The sequence below is a fragment of the Erythrolamprus reginae genome, chromosome 1 (genome assembly GCF_031021105.1).
Source record: "Erythrolamprus reginae isolate rEryReg1 chromosome 1, rEryReg1.hap1, whole genome shotgun sequence".
NCBI classification, from domain to species: domain Eukaryota; kingdom Metazoa; phylum Chordata; class Lepidosauria; order Squamata; family Dipsadidae; genus Erythrolamprus; species Erythrolamprus reginae.
The window spans coordinates 425,696,236-425,714,602 of NC_091950.1; the positions used below are offsets into that span (position 1 = coordinate 425,696,236).

The 18,367-nt window shown below is 50.4% G+C and overlaps 1 protein-coding gene across 1 annotated transcript in view; it reads left to right on the forward strand.

The window, feature by feature from the left end:
- The window catches only part of BLTP2 (bridge-like lipid transfer protein family member 2), a 67,853-nt gene that overhangs the window by 40,647 nt on the left and 8,839 nt on the right, over window positions 1–18,367 (forward strand). Inside the window, exons 18-31 of the mRNA XM_070735490.1 lie at window positions 949–1,151; window positions 1,259–1,377; window positions 1,826–2,046; window positions 3,123–3,313; window positions 5,060–5,159; window positions 5,248–5,450; window positions 6,050–6,344; window positions 9,534–9,691; window positions 12,432–12,638; window positions 13,687–13,786; window positions 14,004–14,186; window positions 15,793–15,914; window positions 16,979–17,134; window positions 17,235–17,356. Of these exons, the coding sequence (XP_070591591.1) occupies window positions 949–1,151; window positions 1,259–1,377; window positions 1,826–2,046; window positions 3,123–3,313; window positions 5,060–5,159; window positions 5,248–5,450; window positions 6,050–6,344; window positions 9,534–9,691; window positions 12,432–12,638; window positions 13,687–13,786; window positions 14,004–14,186; window positions 15,793–15,914; window positions 16,979–17,134; window positions 17,235–17,356 (2,380 nt within the window). The remainder of the gene's footprint in view (window positions 1–948; window positions 1,152–1,258; window positions 1,378–1,825; window positions 2,047–3,122; window positions 3,314–5,059; window positions 5,160–5,247; window positions 5,451–6,049; window positions 6,345–9,533; window positions 9,692–12,431; window positions 12,639–13,686; window positions 13,787–14,003; window positions 14,187–15,792; window positions 15,915–16,978; window positions 17,135–17,234; window positions 17,357–18,367) is intronic.

Below are 18,367 nucleotides of genomic sequence, written 5' to 3' on the forward strand. Positions count from 1 at the left end.
TCTATCTATCTCTGTCTATCTATATCTATCTATCTATCTAATCTATCTATCTATCTAATCTATCTATCTATCTATCTATCTAATCTATCTATCTATCTAATCTATCTATCTATCTAATCTATCTATCTATCTAATCTATCTATCTATCTATCTAATCTATCTATCTATCTATCTATCTATCTATCTACCTACCCACCCCCCACGCACCCATCTATCTATGTATGTATGTCTATTTGTATCTCTGTCTGTCTGTCTGTTTGTCTATCTATCTAATCAATCTATCTATCTCTATCTATCTATCTATCTATCTAATCAATCTATCTATCTCTGTCTATCTCTATCTATCTATCAAATCTATCTATCTATCTAATCTATCTATCTAATCTATCTATCTATCTATCTATCTATCTAACCAATCTATCTATCTCTGTCTATCTATATCTATCTATCTATCTATCTATCTATCTATCTATCTAATCAATCTATCTATCTCTGTCTATCTATATCTATCTATCTATCTAATCTATCTATCTATCTATCTATCTATCTATCTATCTATCTATCTATCTATCTATCTATCATTTATCTGGTGTGGTGCAGTGGTTAGAGTGCAGCCCTGCAGGCTCCTTCAGCTAAATGCTAGTAGTTCAGCAGTTCAAATCTCACCTCCGGCTCAAGGTTGACTCAGCCTTCCCTCCTTCTGGGTCAGGTGAGGACCCAGATTGTTGGGGGCAAGAGGTAGATTCTGAAAACCGCTTAGAGGGGGCTGGGAAAGCACTGAGAAGTGATAGATGTTTAAATGTCATTGCTACTGTCCAGAATTGTCCATATTTGGTCTTGGGGCTTGGGTGGGACTGTGACCCCCTTTTTGGGAGGGGGCCAGAAAGGTCTCTGCCCTCCCTTCTCCTCCTCTTCTGATCGCCTCCTCCTCTGTCCCCCCCCCCCCAGCCGAGGTCTACCAGTTCACCATCGTGTGGGGCCCCTGCTGGGACCCGGCCTGGACCCTGATCGGCCAGGCCATCGACCTGCTGACCAAGCCTTCGGAAGACCCCAGCCCTCCCCTCCCCTGGTGGGACAAGAGCCGGCTCCTGCTGCACGGGGACTGGCACATGGACATCGAGCAGGCCAGCCTCCACCAGGTGGCCACGGAGGTGAGGCAGCGGCCGGGGAGGGAGGGGCAGGGGGTGGACACACGGGACGAGGGGGGCAGCCTCGGGGCCCGGACCCCTCACCCCGCCTCCTCTTCTCCCGGACACAGGATCCCTACAACACCACCGAGAACCTGCACTGGGAGTGGAGCCGCCTGGCCTTCCACTGGCGGCCTGGCCAGTTCGTCTTCAAGGGGGACCTGGACGTCAACGTCCGGACGGCATCGAAGTAGGTGGACCCCCTCCTCTCCTCTCCCTCCCTCTGGGGGCCGGCAGAGACTCTCCAAGAAGAGGAGTTAGGGAGGGGAGGGAGGGAGGGAGGAAGGAAGGAAGGAAGGGCAAAGAGGAGAGGGAAGGGGAAGAAAGGGAAGAGAAGGGAGGGAGTAAGGAAGGAAAGGAAGGGAAGGAGAAAGAAGGGAAATGAATGAAAGAAGGGAAGGAATGAAGGAAGGATAAAGGGAGGGAAGAAGGAAGAAAGGACAAAGAGGGGAAGGAAGGAAAGAAGGAAAGAAGATGAGGCAAAGGGAGGGAGGGGTGGGCAAAGTGGAGTGGGAGAGAGGGAAGGGAGGAAGGGAAGAAGAGAAGGACCAAGGGGAGACGGAAGGAAGGGAGGGAGGGAAGAGACGGGGAGGGGAGGGCCGGCCCTGACTCCTGGCTCCCTTCCTCTTCCTGGGCAGGTACGACGACTGCTGCTTCCTGCACCTGCCCCAGCTGTGCATGACGCTGGACCTGACCTGGCTGTGCCACGGGAACCCCCACGACCACCACAGCGTGGTGCTGCGCTGCCCGGAGTTCCTGCCCGAGGGGCCGGGCGGGCAGCAGTACGACTCCTACCTGGCCTTCCGCTCCGAGAACCTCAACCTGGCCATCCGCATGGACCTCACCCGGCCCAGCGGTGGTGAGCGCGGGAGGGGGGGCGTGGGGGGCTCCGGGACGGGAGGGGGGGTCACCTCCTGTGGCTCCAGATGACAGTGCCCCCCCTCCCCATCAATAGGCCCTCCCGAAGGGGCTTTCTTCCCCCAAAGGCAACTGGGCTCCCTGGGGTTTTTTCCTTGAAAATGTTTCACTTCTGGTCCAAGAAGCTTCTACAGTTCTTCAGAGGTCCTTCCTCCCTCCCTCCCTTTTCTCCCTCCCTCCCTCCTCCCATCCCTCCATTCCCTTTCTTCCTTCTTGTTTTTCTTCCACCGTATGTTCCTTGCCTCCTCTCTCCTTCCCTCCTTCCCTCCTTCCTTCCCATTTCCCTTTCTCTCATCCTCCCTAAATCATCCTTTCCTCCCTCCCTCCTTCCCTTCCTCCCTTCCTCCCTTTCTTTCCTTCTTTCCTCCCTCCCTCCTTCTCTTTCTCGGCTTCCTTCCTTTGTCCCTTCCTCCCTTTCTTTTCTCCCTCCCTCACTCCCTCACTCACTCCTTTTCCTCTCTCCCTCCCTCCCTCCTTCCCTTGCTCTCTTTCTCATCTTTGTCCCTCTTTCACTTTCTTTCCTTCCTCCCTTCCTCTTCCTCCCTTTCTCTCCTTCCTTCCTTCCTCCCTCCCTCCTTCCCTTGCTCTCTTTCCCATCTTCATCCCTCCTTCACTTTCTCTTCCTTCTTTCCTCCCTTCCTCTCTCCTTTTCCTCCCTTCTCTCCTTCCTCCCTCCCTCCTTCCCTTTCTTTCCTTCCTTCCTTTGTTCCTTCCCCCATTTCTTTCCTTTCCTCCCTCCCTTCTTTTCCTCCCTCCCTTGCTCTCTTTCTCATCTTCTTTCCTCCTTCCCTTTCTCTTCCTTCCTTCCTTCCTCTGTCCATCTCCCTTTCTCTCCTTCCTTCCTTCCTCTTGTTCTCTGTCTGTGTTTCTCTCTCCGTTTCTCTGAAGAACTGAAGAAGCTTCTTGGGTGAGAAGAGAGAGAACCCGAGGACGCCCAGCAATAAGCTCTGGAGGGGGGGGGAAGAGCCCCTCTCCCACCCAGGCCAGAGTGACCAGGGCCTTCCCCCTCCCCCGCAGAGGCCTCCCAGCCGCGCATCCTCCTCTACAGCAGCACCCTGCGCTGGATGCAGAACTTCTGGGCCACCTGGACCACCGTCAGCCGGCCCATCTGCCGCGGGAAGCTCTTTGGCAACCTCAAGCCCAGCAAGAAGAAGCTCGGCCAGCACTACCGCCAGCTCTCCTGCACCGCCCTCTTCCCCAAGCTCCAGGTGAGCGGGCGGGACCGGCCCCTCCCTCCAACCACAAGGCCCCTCCCTCTCTCCCTCCCTCCCTCTCTCTCTCTCTTTCCCCTTGTGGAGGAGACACGCGCACAGGACATTGTGGGATTCCAACAGATCTCCAGGCGATAGGAGCAACTATTCAGTCATGCAAGACAGATGCGCTAAAGCCTATGAAATCGTGCTCACTTTAGAAATGACCCAGTGGAGCTAAACAGTCCGGGAAGAGGCATCCAAATCAGTCAGTAGCTCTCAGTACAATCATAACATTGTCTTACATATCAGACATACAGTACAGCTTACAAATCCATCCAACTAACACAGAGCTTACTACATCAGTCACAGCGAATCATCAGAAAGAACAGAGAGAGAATCATGCTCTCTGGCTCCCTCTTATGGCAATTTGCAATACTACCTCTTAAAGCTATAGTACTTCATACTATACATACAGGCATTCATTGCTAGCTTGTTTATATATTGCAAACTCAACCTCTTTTCTTTTCTTTCTCTTTGTCTCTCTCTCTCTCTCTCTCTCTTTCCTTCCCTTTTAGCCTTCTTTTTTTCCTTCCTTCCTTCCTTCTTTCCTTCCTTCCTTCCTTCCTTCTGTCTCCATTTGTTCATTCAAAAATTAATTTACTTATTTACAATATTGCTTTAGTTATTTATAATTCTTCTTTAGAGAGATTGTATTTGTTTAGAAAAAATACTTTTTGGGAAATGTATTTAGAAATAATGATTTTTAAAAAAAATATTTGGATTAGAATAATCTATTTAGAAGAAATTATTTTTCACTTATCTAAAAAGAATATTTGGAAACACGTGTTTAGAAAAAAGTATTGATTCATTTGGAAAACGTGTTTGTGCAGAAAAAGGTTTATTTAGGACATTGTGTTTCTTTAGAAATATTTATTTGCTTGGAAAATGTGTTTAGAGAATTTTTACATCAGCTCCTTTCCATCCCGCTGACTCTGACGCCCCCAGGCCAAAGCCCAAGGACTCTTGCCAGAGTAGCCGTAGCAACAGCACTTAGACTGACCGTAGTTTTCAGAGTATAAGACGCATTGGAGTGTAAGAGGCACCTTAGTTTTTGGGGAGCAAAATGGGGGGGGGGGGATCTGCCTACCAGGTATTCATCTGGCCAGCGTCCTTAGTCTGGTCAGCTCCAGCACATTAGGGCTTAAAAAAGCCCTTTATTCTGAGAGAGTAACAATGAGAGAGCTTGCAAGCGGCTACCTGGAAAGCAACAGACTCAGCAAGTGGAGCAATGGGGGGAAAACCCTGCAAAGACTCAGGGCTTGGAAAACATTCTTTGCAGAGAGTAACAGTGAGAGAGTTTGCAAGCTGATAAGAGCTGGGAAGATGGTTAGCAGCTAATTAGGGCTGGGGGCAAAAGCTACATTCAGAGTATAAGATGCACCCAAATTATCAGCCTCTTTTAGGGAGGAAAAAGGTGAGTTTTACACTCCGAAAAACGTGGTATCTGCCACTTCCTGGACCTTTTCCAGCCCCCTCTAAGTGGTATAGAGAATCAGCCTCTTGCCCCCAACCATCTGGCTCCTCATTTGACCCCCCCTGGGAAGGACGGAAGGCTGAGTCCACCTGGAGCTGGTGGTGGGATTTGAACTGCTGAACTACAGCCGGCAGTCAGCTGAAGGAGCCTGCAGTGCTGCGCTCTAACCGCTGTGCCACCGTGGCTTACTTTGTGGTGCCCTTTCCCCGTCTCTCCCCTCCTCCCAGATCCATTACTGGGCCTCCTTCGCCCAGCAGCGTGGCATCCAGCTGGAATGTGGTCAGGGCCACATCTTCACCCGTGGGACGCAGCGGCTGATCCCTCAGGGTGAGCGGGGGTGTCCGGGCGGAGGCCGAGGGGGGGGCCGAGTGCGGATCCCGCTGGAAAGCCCCCTGACCCTCTCCCCTCCCTGCAGCCGGCACGGTGATGCGCCGCCTGATCTCTGAGTGGAGCATCGTGCAGATGGTCAGCGACCTCAGCCTGGTGAACGTCCACCTGATGGCCTCCCCCTGCGAGGAGAACGTGGACCACCGCCTGGACTCCCTGGTCAAGAAGACCCACCTGCTCACCCTCTCTTCCCTCACCTACCAGCGCCACAGCCTCCGCACTGCCGAGGAGGTAGCCTCCCCCCTACACACACACACACCCAAACCAGACCGGGCAACTTGGGGTGGTCATTAACTTTTGGAAGTCGAGGGTGCTCTGTCCTGGGGACGCTGTTCTGGGTCTTGCCTTCTGGAAGTGGGAGATGGTCTACAGGAGGGATGGTCAGCCTTGGCCCCGTTAAGACGTTTGCTTTGATGGCTGGAGGATTCGGGGAGTTGAAGTCCTCAGGTCTTAAAGGTTGGCCAAGATTGGACAGTCCTGTTCTACACGTTGGTCCCCATACTGCCAACTAATGAATTTTTTTTAGTTTTAAAATGAATTTTAACACTTTTTTAGTTTTGAAGCAATTTTAAAAACTTTTTAAGTTTTAAAGTAAGTTTTAAAACCTTTTTTCCCCTTTAAAACATCTTTTAAAACCTTTTTTTATTCTTAAAATAAGTTTTAAAACCTTTTTTTATTCTTAAAACAACTTTTAAAACCTTTTTTTATTCTTAAAATAAGTTTTAAAACCTTTTAAGTCTTAAAACAACTTTTAAAACCTTTTTTTATTCTTAAAACAACTTTTGAAACTTTTAAAAGGCCTGGACTCATCCTCCCTCTTCCGTCCCCAGGAGGCTCTGCTGCGGGACGGGGACGATGGGCTTCACACGCACCAGCTGCACCTGGTCGACCTGCGGGCCTCCTGGACCACCACCAACCGGGACATTGCCTTCGGCCTCTACGACGGCTACAAGAAGTCCGCGGTGCTGAAGCGCAACCTGTCCACGGAGGCCCTGAGGGGGCTGAAGGTCGGCCCCCAGCTGCCCGCCAAGAAGCCCAGGCGGGGTCCTCCCCCCAGCCACCAGCCCCCGCTGCGGGTCATCGTGCCGGCGAGCAGCGGCCGGACAGAACGAAGCCCCTCCGGAGGTGAAGCCCTGTGGGTGGGGGAAGGGAATGACCCTTGGACGTGGGGCTGTTGCTTGGGGGTCATTGTGTGGGTTCCGGAAGATGCTTACCAGGCATTCATGCTTAGTCTGGTCAGCTTCAGCACATTATTTTATCCCCTGGTTAGGGCTTAAAAAACCTTATTCAGAGAGAGTAACAATGAAAGAGCCTGGAATCAGGTAAGAACTGGGAAGGTTGTTAGCACCTGGTTAGGGCTGGGAAGAAACTTGTTCAGAGCAAGCAGAGCAATTGGGGGGGGGGGAAGCCTGCAAAGACTTAGGGCTGGAAAAACATTCTTCAGGCAGAGTAACGGTTGTGGTTGGCTTCAGGCCAGCTCCTGTGGCTGTTGATTTTGATGAAGAGCAGTGGGAGCCGTCTGTTTATAGACCAGTCTGGCTGCAGGATGAGTCAGACAGTGAACCTGAAGCACAGACGGAGAGACAGGGAGCAGGAAGGGACAGCAGAGACAGAGAGGGGGAGGGATTCAGCCAGCTCTCCGGCCAGAGGTTCCTCGGAAACAGAAGGGGAAGAATTAATGAGTAACCCTATTATGAATGCCTGGGTATGGAGAATGTTGGGAAAGCAAGAGCAGCTACGCAAGCGTAGAAACAAATTATAGGACACAGCTGATAAGACTCAATGACGCTGCTGCAACCTTGAAAAAAGGGAGGGTTGGAGTGATCTGTGTGGGAGATTATCGTTTGAGCTTTGGAGAGAGACATTGATGCATCGTGGTTTCGTTTTGGTTTTTGGATTTCTGTGAATTTTCTGACACTCAAGCGTTGACTTGAGTGAGTAACTCTGACCTCCTGGACTAATAGCATTGCTCTTGCACCAGCCTGAAAGTACTGTGTGGACTTGAGTGAGTAACCCTGACCTTCTGGACTAGTAACTCAGCATTGCTTTTGCGTTCATGGAGGCGTACAGCCCTCTGTATATAAAGGAAACCTTTTTGTTTTATTGTTACAAGTTTGTTTGATTGATTTATTACTTTGCTCTTGGGTGGCTAGAGGCCAGGCAGAACAGTAACAGTGAAAGAGCCTGCAACGCAAGGGCTGGGAAGATCGTTAGCAGGCAGTTAGGGCTGAAAAAAAGCTTTGAAAAAAGCTGCATTCAGAATATAAGAGGCACCCAAATTTTCAGCCTCTTTAGGGAGGAAAAAGCTGCATCTTATACTCTGAAAAATACGGTATTTGGGGCCCAGGGTGGAACTGAGGAGAGGGTCCCTGATGCTCTCTTGAGATTGGTGGTTTTCCTGCAGACGTTTCACGACCCAACTACGCAACGTCATCAGAATGGAGTTTGCTCTCTGTTGAAATACAGCGGTTTGCCCAATCAAGGAACCGTCAAAGAGGACACCAACCTCCCCACCACAACTAGGAAGGCAAATTATGGTATAGAAAGAGAAAACAAACCCCACTCTGATGGTGTCACTCTGACCGCTCCCTCCTAACACCGGACGATGCCCCCTAGCTAAGTTATGAAACCTCTGCAAGGAAACAGCCATGTTGAGAGAGCCCCACAGAGTATGAGGCTGCTAGCAACAGCACCTAGACTTCTATGCCACTTCGTGGTGCTTTCAACACCCTCTCTGAGCAGTCAGCCTCTTTTGCCCCCCAACAATCTGGGTCCCACTTTGACCCACCTGGGAAGGACGGAAGGCTGAGTCCACCTTCAGCCGGTGGGGAGATTTGAACTGCTGAACTACAGCTGGCAGTTAACTGAAGGAGCCTGCAGGACTGCGCTCTAACCACTGGGCCAGCCTGGCTCTACTGAGGAGAGAAGTTTAAGGAAAGGAGAGGGGAGAGCTATAACTTGAGCACCGGGGGGGGGGGGGGGGATCCTTTGGGAGGAATTGCCCGGGTGCCAGGTTTTAACAGGGGCGGTTCATTTCTGGCAAGAGGGGTGTCTATTGAACGCTTTGGAAGATGGAGCTGCCCTTTCTCGTCACTAAATGGGGTCTTGGAGATGTTGTAGTCCATCCCCATCCTGCTCGGCTGATTACGGATTCTGAAATCCGTAATCAGTTGGCCTTCTCCGGGTCCCGTCAACTAAACAATGTCATTTGGTGGGACCCAGGGGAAGAGCCTTCTCTGTGGCGGCCCCGACCCTCTGGAACCAACTCCCCCCAGATATCAGAGTTGCCCCCACCCTCCTTGCCTTTCGTAAGCTCCTTAAAACCCACCTCTGTCATCAGGCATGGGGGAATTGAGATATTCCCTTCCCCCTAGGCTTATAAAATTTATGCATGGTATGTCCGTATGTATGATTGGTTTCTTAAATTGGGGTTTTTTGCATTACTTTTAATGTTAGATTTGTTCATATTGTCTTTTTACTGTTGTTAGCCGCCCCAAGTCTGCGGAGAGGGGCGACATACAATTCTAATAAATAAATAAATAAATAAATAAATAAATAAATAAATAAATAAATAAATAAATAAATAAATAAATAAATAAATAAATAAATAAATAAATAAAAATTAAATCAATCAATCAATCAATCGAGAGACGGGTGTGGGGTTGGTATCCTAGGCCTGTGTACTTGGCACCGGAGTCTGATAGCGATGAGGTCAGAGAGGGGGGGGGGGGGGGGTCAGAGGCTGAAAGCCAACCAGGGACTGCTGCATCTTCAGGAGACGATGAAGAGACGCAAGAGTGCGCAGAAGTATTAGCAGGCAGGAATATTTGTGGAGAAAGAGATCTGGGTGTGAATAGCTCTATAGAACAATTGTCCACGTCTTGTGGTTTTATAAGGGTGTGTGTGTGTGTCTCGTGATGAGCTCTCTGTGCATGTCAGTGTTCAACTAAAGACGGCTTGAACATGGCGACCGAGAACTCTGTCTGCTGGAACAAAGCATGTGGAAACTTCCATCTTCCTTTCTAGAATCCCTGCCAAGGACTCTGTGAGTGTGGTGATTAAAGGCTGCGCTTAAGAGAACATTTTAATGACTTTGGCCTTCCAGCCTGAGACGGTCAGAGCAGCCGCTAATTGGTCAAGGAGTGGTGCCCAGCCTTGGCTCTTATCTCTTGCTACAATCAACTGTTTCTGCTATGATTTGCTTTTAATAATGCATGCTGGAAACATTGGATAACCCGCTTGTGCCTGGACCCAATTGGTGGGTTTCCAGTTTAGATCCGGAGACAGCCATGCCATCTTCCTCTTCCTCTTCAGGGGCCTCCATGTTGCAGAAGCTGATCGAGGAGACAGACAAGTTTGTGGTGTTCACCGAGGAGGAGTCGGGGGTCAGCGAACAGCTGTGCGGGATCGCAGCCTGTCAGACTGACGACATCTTCAACCGCAACTGCCTGATCGAACTCGTCAACTGCCAGGTTTGGGCTTTTGGATACATCCTTGGCCCCTTTAAGAGCGGTGGACTTCAACTCCCAGAAGTCTCCCCGGCCAGTGCATGGGATTCTGGGAGTCCTCAGAGCAGAGGGATGCAGTTCTCTTTGGAGACTTGGAGGGCTGGCTGGGGAATTCTGGGAGTTGAAGTCCATCCGTGGCCCAGGACGGACATCTCTGCCCTGCACTGGGCCTGCTGCCTTCTCTGGTCCAGAGAGTCCTCAACATACGACAAAATCAGAGTCGTGGGATCTTGTAGACCAGTGATTCTCCAACTAGGGGTCGGGACAAGGGGTCGAATGACCATTTCATAGGGATCGCCTAAGAAGACCCTGGGGGGGGAAGACAAATTTCCCCTGGTGTTAGGAACTAAGGCTTCTACTCTTTCACCTTGGAACATGTTTTTACATAGAAACATAGAAACATAGAAGTCTGACGGCAGAAAAAGACCCCATGGCCCATCTAGTCTGCCCTTATACTATTTCCTGTATTTTATCTTAGGATGGATCTATGTTTATCCCAGGCATGTTTTAATTCAGTTACTGTGCGTTGACCAACCACGTCTGCTGGAAGTTTGTTCCAAAGATCTACTACTCTTTCAATAAAATAATATTTTCTCATGTTGCTTTTGATCTTTCCCCCAAATAACTTCAGATTGTGTCCCCTTGTTCTTGTGTTCACTTTCCTATTAAAAACACTTCCCTCCTGAACCTTATTTAACCCTTTAACATATTTAAATGTTTCGATCATGTCCCCCCTTTTCCTTCTGTCCTCCAGACTATACAGATTGAGTTCATGAAGTCTTTCCTGATACATTTTATGCTTAAGACCTTCCACCATTCTTGTAGCCCGTCTTTGGACCCTTTCAATTTTGTCAATATCTTTTTGTAGTTGAGGTCTCCAGAACTGGACACAGTATTATTCCAAATGGGGTCTCACCAGCATTCTATACAGCGGGATCATAATCTCCCTCTTCCTGCTTGTTATACCTCTAGCTATGCAGCCAAGCATCCTACTTGCTTTCCCTACCGCCTGACTGCACTGCTCACCCATTTTGAGGCTGTCAGAAATCACTACCCCTAAATCCTTCTCTTCTGAAGTTTTTGCTAACACAGAACTGCCAATGCAATACTCAGATTGAGGATTCCTTTCCTCCAAGTGCATTATTTTACATTTGGAAACATTAAACTGCAGTTTCCATTGCTTTGACCATTTATCTAGTAAAGCTAAGTCATTTACCATCCGATCAATAATTTACAATCCGACCAATCAGGCATTTACAGTAGGGGCAACCCTCTGACCTTCCTGCCAATCAGCTTCAAGCTCTGTTGGGAGAATTGGTGCTCAACTTGTGGTTGGGGGTCACCACAACACGAACTGTATCGAGGGGTCGTGGCATTAGAAAGGTTGAGGACCCCTGTTGCAGATGTAAAGCTGGCCTCCTCTGTGGCGCCTGTTAAGTGAGTCCCACAACCACTAAGCAAAGATGGGGCTTATTGGCTGCATTCATTTTATACGGGTGGGTAGTTTTTTGCCCGGGAAAAATGCCAGCAAGCAGCCAACACGTTAAGAGAAACAGGGCACGAAACCCCTGGGTGCGGCCATATGCACCACGTCTGCTCAGTGCTTGTTCCAAGTTAACAACGAGGCTGTTGTTAAAAACTTAAAATCAGTCTTTTGAAATCATTGAAATGCTCCCACAATCAGAATTTTTTTATTTATCAGCTTGTATTTCTGATTGCCCCCCCCCCCTTCACTCGGCTACCACCCCCCAGCTGACTTCCAGCACTGCCTGCCCCCCCCCCCCCTTCATTCGGCTGCCCCTCCCAAGCCTGGTTCAAGCCCCAAGATTTCAGTCTGGCTCAGCCATTTATTTATTTAGAAAATGTACATGGAGGTCTGTTTGCCCACAGAGACTTTAGACGGCTGACAAACAATAAAAACCCAGGTTTGGGGGTGGGGGAAATTAAAATTAAAAGAATAAAAATAAAAAACAATACAGGTAGTCCTCGACTTACAACCACAATAAGAGCCCAATAATCTTCTATAATAAATAATCTTTATTAAATATTTACATTAAAAAACCATAAAGAAACAATGACAAGACACAACTTACAAAACATATAAAAACATAAACACATATAAATTTTCATATTTACAAATACTGTATATATCAGATGTTAAACACTTGACGATCTACATAAATGTCAACCATTCTGTTGACCTTATTTATTACAGCCTACTTGTATCAGCCTAGTAATATATTAGAAATAGTATAATATTAGATAGTATAATATTAAAATACTATTAGAAATAGAAAGTTAAATGTAAATTATATTAATTTACATTTAACTTTCTATTTCTAAACCATAGTATTTTTTTCAATAAAATACAGGAAGTGATGGACCAGGAGGTCTTTTTCTCCTGCCAATCTTCTGTGTTTCTATGTTTCCCCGCTGTCTTCGCTTGCCAGAAGGTCCCAGATATTGCGACCGTCATAAATATGAGCCAGTTGCTAAGCATCCGAATTTTGATCACATGACCCTCAGGGATGCTGCCACTGTCCTAACTCGGTCGGTGCCGTTGTAACTTTGGGCGGTCACTCAGGGAACTGTCGTAAGCCGAGGACTGCCTGCTGGGCGGGAGGGCCGCGTTAGGAGGGCTGCCCCCGACGGTCCCCTCCCGCCGCCCGGCCGTCACTCCCTCCCGCCTGCCCCTCCCTTCCAGATGGTCCTGCGCGGGGCCGAGACGGAGGGCTGCGTGATCGTCTCGGCCGCCAAAGCCCAGCTGCTCCAGTGCCACCACCACCCGGCCTGGTACGGGGACAGCCTCAAGCAGAAGACCTCCTGGACGTGCCTGCTGGACGGCATGCAGTACTTCGCCACCACCGAGAGCGGCCCCTGCGAGCGGGAGGACAGGCAGCTCTGGCTGGAGGTGGGCCCAGGACCCTCTGCCAGCGGGCGGTCACCCGTCGGCCTGTCCATCTATCATCTGTCTGTCTGTGTCTGTCTGTCTGTCTGTCTGTCTATCTATGTCTATCTATCTATATCTGTCATCTATCTATCAGATAGAGAGATGACAGATATAGATAGGCAGATCTATCTATCGTCTTTCTGTCTGTCTGCCTGTTCATCCATCCATCCATCCATCCATCTATCTCTCCTCTACACTGGGGGTGGGAGTATTCAGTCAGCCACCAATTGTGCAAGTTCTCCCACTTAAAAGGATGAGAGAGGCCTGTAATTGACATCATAGGTGGACCTCAGCTATGAGAGACAACCTGAGAAAACACATGCAGAAAATCCTGCAACCAATTTTGGTCCCCACATTACAAAAAAGATATTGAGACTTTGGGAAAAGTGCAGAGAGGAGCAACTCAGATGATTAAAAGCTTGGAGGCTGAAACATACAAAGAACAGTTGCAGGAACTGGCCAGGAACTGAAAAGAAGGACCAGGGGAGACAGGAGAGCAGCCTTCCAACATCTCAGGGGTTGCCACAAAGAGTTGGGGGTCAAGCCCATTCTCCAAAGCACCTGAGGGCAGAACAAGAAGCAATGGGTGGAAACTAATGAAGGAGAGAAACAACTTAGAACTAAGGAGAAATTTCCAGTGAGAACAATTAACCAGTGGAGCATCTTGCCTTCAGAAGTTGTAGATGCTCCAACACTGGGAGTTTTTAAGCAGCTGTTGGATAACCATCTGTCTGAAGTTGTGTAGGGTTGGACTAGAAGACCTCCATGTCCCAATTCTGTTGTTGTTATTGTTGTTGTTATTAATTCTCAAAATCGGTTGGACTGTCACTCGTGCCAAAGCTGAGCAGAACTCACACACGCTCTGAATTACTCTGAATTGGGAACTGTCTGTCTGCAGAGAGCAGGCTCCATCCTGCATGCACAAACACAAACACACACACACCAGGCTCAACCTGGCTCTCTCCCGCAGTCCTTGCTGACCATGTGGCCTCCTTTCCTCCACTCACAGGTGAAGAACATTGAGGAGCACCCGCAGCGCAGCCTGGATTCCGTCCAGGAGCTAATGGAGAGCGGGCAAGCGGTGGGTGGCATGGTCAGCACCACCACAGGTCAGCAGCCAGACAGCCCAGGACTGGCATGGCGGGGAGTGGGACGGGCAGCGCTGCGAGAGAGGCCCTTCTGCAGGGGGCAAGGGGGTGCCAGCCGTGATGCCTCCTCCCTGCTGGGCGCTCGGACAGGGACTTGCCCCGAGCACCCCGGGCATTTCGCTGTCCTCGAAGGCACAGCTGGTCTGCCTTCTCTCCCACCCCCCCACCCCCCATCCAGATTGGAACCAGCCGCACGAGGTGCAGCCGATGCAGCAGGTCCAGCGCATCATTTCGCGGTGCAGCTGCCGCATGTACTACATCAGCTACAGCCACGACGTCAACCCCGAGCTGGCCACTCAGATCAAACCGCCAGAGCTGCCGGCCAACGCCGAGAAAGATGACCTTCTCAAGAAACAGGAAGGTGGGGGCGGCCGGGCGGCCTTGGATGCCTTGTGGGGTGGGGGGCGCTCTCCGTCCAGGTCCCCTCCCCACCCCAGCCCCCTCCAGCCAGAGGGCAAAAAAGGGGTTGCAAAAACTTCAGAAGAGAAGGATTCAGGGGTGGTGATTTCTGACAGTCTCCAAATGGGTGGACAGTGCAGTCAGGCGGGAGGGAAAGCAAGTAGAATGCTTGGCTGCATAGCTAGAGGTATAACAAGCAGGAAGAGGAAGATTATGATCCCGCTATATAGAGCGCTGGTGAGACCACATTTGGAATAATACTGTGTTCAGTTCTGGAGACCTCACCTACAAAAAGATATTGACAAAATTGAAGGGGTCCAAAGACGGGCTACAAGAATGGTGGAAGGTCTGAAGCATAAAACGTATCAGGAAAGACTTCATGGACTCAATCTGTAGAGTCTGGAGGACGGAAGGAAAAGGGGGGACATGATCGAAACATTTAAATATGTTAAAGGGTTAAATAAGGTCCAGGAGGGAAGTGTTTTTAATAGGAAAGTGAAGACAAGAACAAGGGGGCACAATCGGAGGTTAGTTGGGGGAAAGATCAGAAGCAACATGAGAAAATATTATTTTACTGAAAGAGTAGTAGATCCTTGGAACAAACTTCCAGCTGACATGGTTGGTAAATCCACAGTAACTGAATTTAAACATGCCTGGGATAAACATATATCCATTGTAAGAAAAAATACAGGAAACAGTGTAAGGGCAGACTGGATGGACCATGAGGTCTTTTCCTGCCGTCCGTCTTCTGTGTTTCTATGTTGAGACTCTAGAGATGAATCATTGCAGGAATTGGGCCTGGCTGGTGTAAGCGAAGAGGAGGGCCAGCGGAGACTCAATAGCAGTGGACCAGAGAAGGGGGGGGGGGTTACGGTGTTAAGGGGTGAGCAGAGTGACCCTTGACTTACCAAGGATGCACTGAGGAAACGTGGATGCCTGGCAGATATCCAGCTGATAGCCCAGAGATGATGACGATGATGATGATAATAATAATAATGATGATGATGATAATGATGATAATAATAGTAACGGTCTTTTTCTGCCGTCTATCTTCTATGTTTCTATGTATCTATAAGTCTTACTTATGAAATACATTAAACCATCATTTGAACACACAATTCTACAGAGTCACACAGACAAACTAGCAGAGAATAATCAGAGAGAGAGAGAGAGAGAGAGAGAGAGAGAGAGGCTTCTGGCGCCCTCTTGTGGCTAACTGCAACACTAACTCTTAAAGCAGTAGCGTTTAAATATATTTAAACATTGGTAGTTTGTTTATATACTGTATTGCCAAACCCAACCAGTTACATACATGGTAGTAATGGGTCAAAATAGGACGTATCAGATGGAAGGTCAGTAAAGAGAGATCCAATCTGGAAATTAGAAATTTCCTCTGACAGTGAGGAAAATTAGTCAGTGGAACAGCTTGCCACCAGAAGTTATGGGTGCTCCAACCCTGAAGGCTTTCAAGAAAAGTCTGAAATGGCCTCGTAGGGTCTCCGGCTTGAGCTGCAGGGGGCTGGACTAGAAGGCCTCCAAGGACCCTCTGGACTCTCTCCCCCTTGCAGGAGCCGCAGACACCTTCACGCTGATCCACCACGACCTGGAGATCTCCACCAACCCGGCCCAGTACGCCATGATCCTGGACATTGTCAACAACCTCCTGCTGCACGTGGAGCCCAAGCGGAAGGTGCCTGGGGTGGGGGGGCACGGGGGGGGCACGGGGCTGAGGGGACGCGGAAGTTGGGGGGCTCTTGGGAACTCCCGTCGTTGCCAGCCGCCACCTTCTGCCTCCACGGACTCCCTGGGATGGTTTGTGGGTGGAGACGGGGGGGTGATGCCCACCCCTGCCAGATTATTCCTGGGGCGCCTGCCCCCCCCTCCCCAAGACGCCCAGAAGGAGCCCAGGCTGCTCTTGCTTGAAGCCAGGGGCAGAGGCGGCAATTCCACCTCTGGGGTCCAGGCAACGCAGGCCGTGGGGTCTGGCAGTCAAAGTGGCGGCTGGAGGAGAGGAGGGCCCAGTGGGGAGGGGGTCTAAGACAACTCTGCCCATGAGTCCCATCGACCGGTCAGGTCCCACAGAGTCGGCCTTCTTCAGCTCCCATCGGCCAGACAATGTTACTTGGCAGGGCCGAGGGGGAGAGCCTCCTCTGTGGCAGCCCCGGCCCTCTAGAATCAGCTCCCTCCAGAGATTCGCACTGCCCCCCCCCCCTCGCCTTCCGCAAGAGTCTAAGGACTCATTTATGCTGCCAGCCTTGGGGCTGTTGGTTCTCAGCCCCTGTGGCTGATGAACGTTATGTAGGACGGAGGTCCTAGGTGGGTCAGATTGTTGGGGGCCAGAGGCTGAATCTCAACCGCTTGGAGGGGGCCGGGAAAGCACCGTGAAGCGGCAGATAAGCCTAAGTCTAAATTAGGGGGAGGAGGGGAAGGTTAGAAGACTTCTGCACCCGAGACAAGACCCAGAGTCAGGGGCGATTCTTGTAATATCAGCAACAACAAAAAACCCCTTTGGCCTGTTGCGGGAGCTGCTCTGGAGGCTTCTGCCTTTTGGGTGGGTGGGCTTTGTGTGTGTGTGTTGTATGTGAGCAGCATCAACCCAACTTTGCCACTTCCAGAGGGTCAGGGAGTCTTTCCTACTCCGCACGCAATTCCCACCGGCCCGATCAGGCTTCAAAGACCGGCCGGCCAAGGGAGGAGGGGCTGTCCTTTGGCCCCCAACCCTGGTTGCACCCTCCCCCCTTCCCACCCCCCCAGGAGCACAGTGAGAAGAAGCAGCGGGTGCGTTTCCAGCTGGAGATCTCCAGCAACCCGGAGGAGCAGCGCAGCAGCATCCTCCACCTGCAGGAGGCCGTCCGGCAACACGTGGCCCAGATCCGCCTGCTGGAGAAGCAGATGTACTCGGTCATGAAGGTGGGGGCTGCGATGGGGGGCTGCTGCGATGGGGGGGGGGGCTTCCTTGGGGGAGCCTCTGTGTGACACCCCCCTCCCTCTGCCTTCTCTCTCTCCCCAGTCCTTGCAGGACGACGGGCGCAACGAGTCGCTCCTGGAGCACAACCAGAAGCTGCAGCAGCAGCTGAGCCAGGAGAAGGCCTCCTTGCAGCAGGAGAGCGAGGACCTCAACATCCTCATCAGGTGCGCGGGAGGGGGGGCGGAGTCAAGGTTGCAGGTAGCATCCAACCTAAACCAGAGTCCAGGTACTCCTCGGAGTTCCAATTCATTGCCGGAGCCATCCTGGCACCTACACTGGGAAATCTGAACCTGAGATTCCCACCCAAGGCACACCTGGGGATGGAGTTTAAAGGAGTTGCAGTTGGAAGGGGCATTTGTCAGGAGAAAACGCTGAATTAATCTGACGTTGAGAGAGTGATCTGTATTCCTGGCTGTCAAGGTTCCAGGGAGCATCCAAACTAAATCAGAGTCCAGGTCAAAGTTACTCCTCAAAGTTCCAACTTATTGCCGGAGCCATCCTGGCGCCCACCCTGGGGAACCAGAATCTGAGATTCCCACCTAATAATAATAATAATTTATTGGATTTGTATGCAGCCCCTCTCCGTAGACTCGGGGCGGTTAACAACAATGAAAAAAACAGCATGTGACAATCCAATAATAAAACAACTAAAAACCCCTGTTATAAAACCAAACATACACACAAACATACCATGCATGACTTGTAATGGCCTAGGGGGAAGGAATATCTCAACTCCCCCATGCCTGGCAGTATAAATGAGTCTTGAGTAGTTTACGAAAGGCAGGGAGGGTGGGGGCAGTTCTAATCTCCAGGGAGAGTTGATTCCAGAGGGCCGGGGCCGCCATAGAGAAGGCTCTTCCCCTGGGGCGCGCCAACCGACATTGTTTAGTCAACGGAACCCGGAGAAGGCCAACTCTGTGGGACCTTATCGGTCGCTGGGATTCGTGCGGTAGCAGGCAGTTCCGGAAGTTCACCTCCCTTACACACACACCCCAACTTTGCCCACTCAGGTTGTGCCAGTGTGGCCAGTCCTCCTTCCACTTCAGCCCAGGTGGGTGGGCACAGGATGGCCTTGAACCCCTCGAAAGAAAGAAAGGCCTTGTGGCTGCATCTGCTCCCTCCTGAAAATCCCCCCTCCCAAGTCCCCATCAACATCAGGCCTTCTACAGATAATG